General features: G+C 36.4%; 1 protein-coding gene across 1 annotated transcript; it reads right to left on the bottom strand.

The window, feature by feature from the left end:
* Positions 1–2,404: 2,404 nt before the first annotated feature.
* LOC110733778 lies at positions 2,405–3,775 on the bottom strand. Its single transcript, XM_021913838.1, has 2 exons — positions 3,620–3,775; positions 2,405–2,857 (listed from the first exon to the last, which is right to left on the bottom strand). The coding sequence occupies exons 1-2, from the start codon at positions 3,689–3,691 to the stop codon at positions 2,405–2,407; spliced, it is 525 nt and encodes a 174-aa protein (XP_021769530.1). The 5' UTR covers positions 3,692–3,775.
* Positions 3,776–4,059: the final 284 nt, after the last annotated feature.

The following is a 4,059-nucleotide window of genomic DNA, read 5'->3' as shown; positions in this document are numbered from 1 at the left end:
GAGATCATTTCAGACTTAAGGGGAGCTTAATTTTTATCTCAAATTTTGTATTGCTTTCAAATGTAAATGATGAACGATCTCCTTAATTTTGTATTGCCGTCATCCCTCTTTAATGTTTACTTAGTTAATTACTCGTTTATAGGCTGTTCTGACTTCTGGTTTGTTCTGACTTTTGGGATTCATTGGTTTGTTCTGACTTCTGGGATTCATTCTCCTTTTTGCTCTCTTGTGAGCAACTGTACATTGACATCTCAAGTTCTGAATTTAATTCATATTATGAGGCAGAAGTTCAGTGACATCTTAACTGTGTGCATCGGATATTATAGCTTTGGAAAGTTTTTCTTCATGTCTGATGTAGATGTGAGTTTTTCAGCAATATATCTGTCTTCTTGGTCAGCTTAAACTTTTATGAAAGTTGTAATGGTGATTTTGCTTTTTCAGGAGTAAAGTTCGCTGCACTCGACTAATGCTATGATCGGAATGCTTCTAATGCCAGCTTAGTTTGCCTGAGAGCCTTTTGCATGTCCATGTTGTTTGTGCTTATGTAACATTGTATGTTATTTATTTTTCGACGAAAATTGTAATATTACAGCCCTTTATAATGAAAATATGTAACTTTATATATATGTTAGTGTTTATATATCAATTTAAGTGAAAAAATGCAAAAAAAAAATATATATATATATATTTTTTTTTTTTGGGGCACTTTTGGCACCGGTTTTGCAACAGAACCGGTGCTAAAAGTTTTTAAAAAATGTTTTTGGGACTTTTGGCACCGGTTCAAAGCAAAAACCGGTGCGAAAAGTGAGGTTTTTTGCACAAGAACTGATGCGAAAAGTCTGATTTCGCACCGGTTTTGAACCGGTGCGAAATCCATGGGGTTTTAGCACCCCCCAAATCAAGACCGGTTCAAAACCAGTGCGAAATGGGGGGTTTGAACTGGTGCGGATTACATGTTTTCGCCTAGTGTATTATTGTGTTGTTCATATTGAAAAGATAAAGGGAGAGCGACTAACTTATATGAGTAAGATTTAATTTATTTATATAGGTTACTCCACCTATAAGAAGTTCTATATATTGTCTAACTTTTCACAAATGGGTAAAAGTTTATGCTTTTCTTTAGTGTATGCATGGTTAATTTTTTTTATATATATATAGTAAATTCAAATGCTTATTTGAGCACATATTTTTAAATGATTGACTAGCGTTTTGGCCTAGACAATGACCTAGATTTATATGAAATTAGCTCTATATACAGGCGTTGCGTGCGTTAATTTCAAGAATTCACTATCAATTGTACATTAAAAATTGATATAAATTATCATGCTATCTAACTAATTAAATATATAAAAAGCTAAGGATGAAATTAAAATTCTAATTATTATCACCAAAATCATATTTTGGCATCTATAGAGAAATTCAAAAAGTGAATAAATTAAGGACATGAATAATTACTGAAGAGAAAATAATATTTTAATTTTTAATTGTCAATTATGCTCATCTTTTTAACTTGATCTAAATCATTTCCCTAAATTACTTCTATTGAAATAAAAGTTAATGCATTTCATTGATTATTTGTTTTTTCTTTAGTTATGCGTCAATTATTTTTTTAATTAGCTTCACAATTATGTATAGTTGACAATTCAAACTATTAATTGAATCTACCACTACAAGAAAACAGCTCAATTCCGACGGAATTAATCCGTCGGAAACATTAAAAATCCGTCGGAATCGGCCTTTTCGACGGAATTTCGTCAGAAGTAGTCTGTCGCAACGCCCCTTGTCGGAAAATGAACGTTTTCCGATGAAAATTCCGTCGGAAGTCAACTTTCCGAAGAACTTTCCGACGGAATTCCGTCTGTCGGAGCTGATTTTGACTTAAATTGAAAGTCCGTCGCAACATTCCGACGAAATTAATTCCGTTGTAAATGGAAGGCGTCCAACGGATATTTCCGTCATAACCGACGATCTTCCGACGGAATATTCCCTTGGAATATCTTTCGTTCCGACGGAATTGTTCATCGGAAAAGTAGTTCTTCCGACGGAACATTTTGTCGGAAATGGATACCTTCCGACGGATTTATTCGTCGGAACGTAAGCAATTCCGACGGAATATTCCGTCGGAACCACTTATGTTCCGACGAATAAATCCGTCGGAAGGTATCCATTTCTAACAAAAAGTTCCGTCAGAAGGGTCCTATTTAATAAGCAAGAATTAAATTATTTAATTCGATTTTGCTCACCTATATCCTGCACCTAATTTGTGTTAATTTTGAATTGACGATTTAAATACGAAAATATTTTCATATATATATTAACAATAATATTAATGTATATATTTTGATTTGTGCAACTATACAACATAATTTAAAACTAAATACATGTCCAATTATGTACACAAATTCTAAGCTACAGTTGGAGTACCTATCCCTGCACCGCCGCTACCATGGTCGTCGTTCGTGGGGTCTCGACGCTGATGTGGAATGTTGGAACATGAGTCGTTGCTGGAGAATCGACGCATCATCTCTTCATACCTCTCTTGGTTTCTCCTTTCTATTTCGGCCAATCGAGTCTCCATCTCGACTTCCATTTCACTCCGCATAGCTTGCACCCTCTCCTCCAACCTCTGCTCAACCCTCTGGTCCATTTGATCTTGCATCTGGGAAAGAAAGGAAGGCGTGTACTGCTGGGAAGACTTGGAACTCTTCCGGCAGCCGTAATACAGCTCCGCACCTTGGCCAAGTCCCTTCACACGACCCTTCTTGTTTCGACCACCTACAGTTTCCCAGTACAACTCATTTGGACTCTTTTGAATCCCTTGGGTGCGTGCTTCTTCAACTTTCTTCTGGTAGGCCTCCTACAAGATAGACATATGAAAAGTTGCAAAAATTAAGGATGTAAGTTAAAACCAATAGACCCCTAAATGACCTATCCTTTGCCTATTTTCTACATTTCTAACCAAATGAACCATTTCTTTATCATAACATGTCTATTATAGGTAGTTTTAGACGTATATGCCTTGAAATCACAAAAAAAAACCAAGTCTCTAAGGTTTGGGAGCGAATACGACCAAAATTCAACCTATTGAGGCCTATATGACCTATCCTTTGCCTATTTTCTACATTTCTAACTAAATGATCCATTTTTTTGTCATAACATGTTTATTATAGGTAGTTGGGGTTGTATATGCATTGAAATCACAAAAAAAAAACCAAGTCTCTAAGGTTTGGGAGCGAATTGGACCAAAACTAGAACCAATAGACCCCTAAATGACCTTTCACTTGCCTATTTTCTATCTTTCTCACCAAATGAACCATTTATTTGTCATAACATGCATATTATATGTAGTTTTAGGTGCACATGCCTTGAAATCACAAATACAACCAAGTCTCTAAGTTTTGGGACCCTAAAAGACCAAAATTCAACCAATTCACCCCTAAATGACCAATCCCTTGCCTATTTTCTAAAGTTCTCACCTAATGAACCATTTCTTTCTCATAACATGCATATTATAGGTAATTTTAGGTGCACATGAGTTCAAATCACAAAAACAACCTATTTTCTAAGTTTTTTCTTATAACATGCATATAACAGTTGTAGGTGTTATTGAAGTTAATACCGCAATATGCTGTGCTTTGGTGTTGGCTGGTACTGTGCCTTTCCCAGGCACTTCCTTGAAGTGCGTCTTCATAAACAGCTCATGAGCTGTTGGGAGCTGCCCTTTGTTCTTCGCCGCCTTTGATTATACATGCAGAAAATGATAAACTTTAAATGTTAGAGCACCTTTACAAAAGAATAAACCCGACCCTCCAATTTAAAAGGAATATTCAACAAACTTACCATTCGTTTAGCATGTTGTACGGCTGACATCGAACCCTGATAGTGGGTAGCTTCAACCGGACTTTCCATTGACCCACCCCTCCTGTTCTTCTTGTTTTGGGACGACCTTGCCTTGAAAGTTGGATCGGCGGCAACAATATCCATCATCTTCTTGTGGACGTCCTCAATGAGCCAGGCTGGCCTTACGCCTCTCATCTTGTGCGTGACTGTGTAGAACAT

The sequence above is a fragment of the Chenopodium quinoa genome, unplaced genomic scaffold, assembly GCF_001683475.1.
Source record: "Chenopodium quinoa cultivar QQ74 unplaced genomic scaffold, ASM168347v1, whole genome shotgun sequence".
NCBI lineage: Eukaryota > Viridiplantae > Streptophyta > Magnoliopsida > Caryophyllales > Amaranthaceae > Chenopodium > Chenopodium quinoa.
Note: the sequence above shows the minus strand (reverse complement) of the source record. Positions and strands in the feature narration are given on the sequence as shown.

Excerpts from the sequence above, each read along its gene's own strand:
- LOC110733778 (XM_021913838.1), bottom strand. The coding sequence starts at position 3,691 with ATGAAGACGCACTTCAAGGAAGTGCCTGGGAAAGGCACAGTACCAGCC. Across the intron at positions 2,858-3,619 it reads CCAAAGCACAGCATATTGCG|GAGGCCTACCAGAAGAAAGT; the intron begins GTATTAACTTCA and ends TCTATCTTGTAG.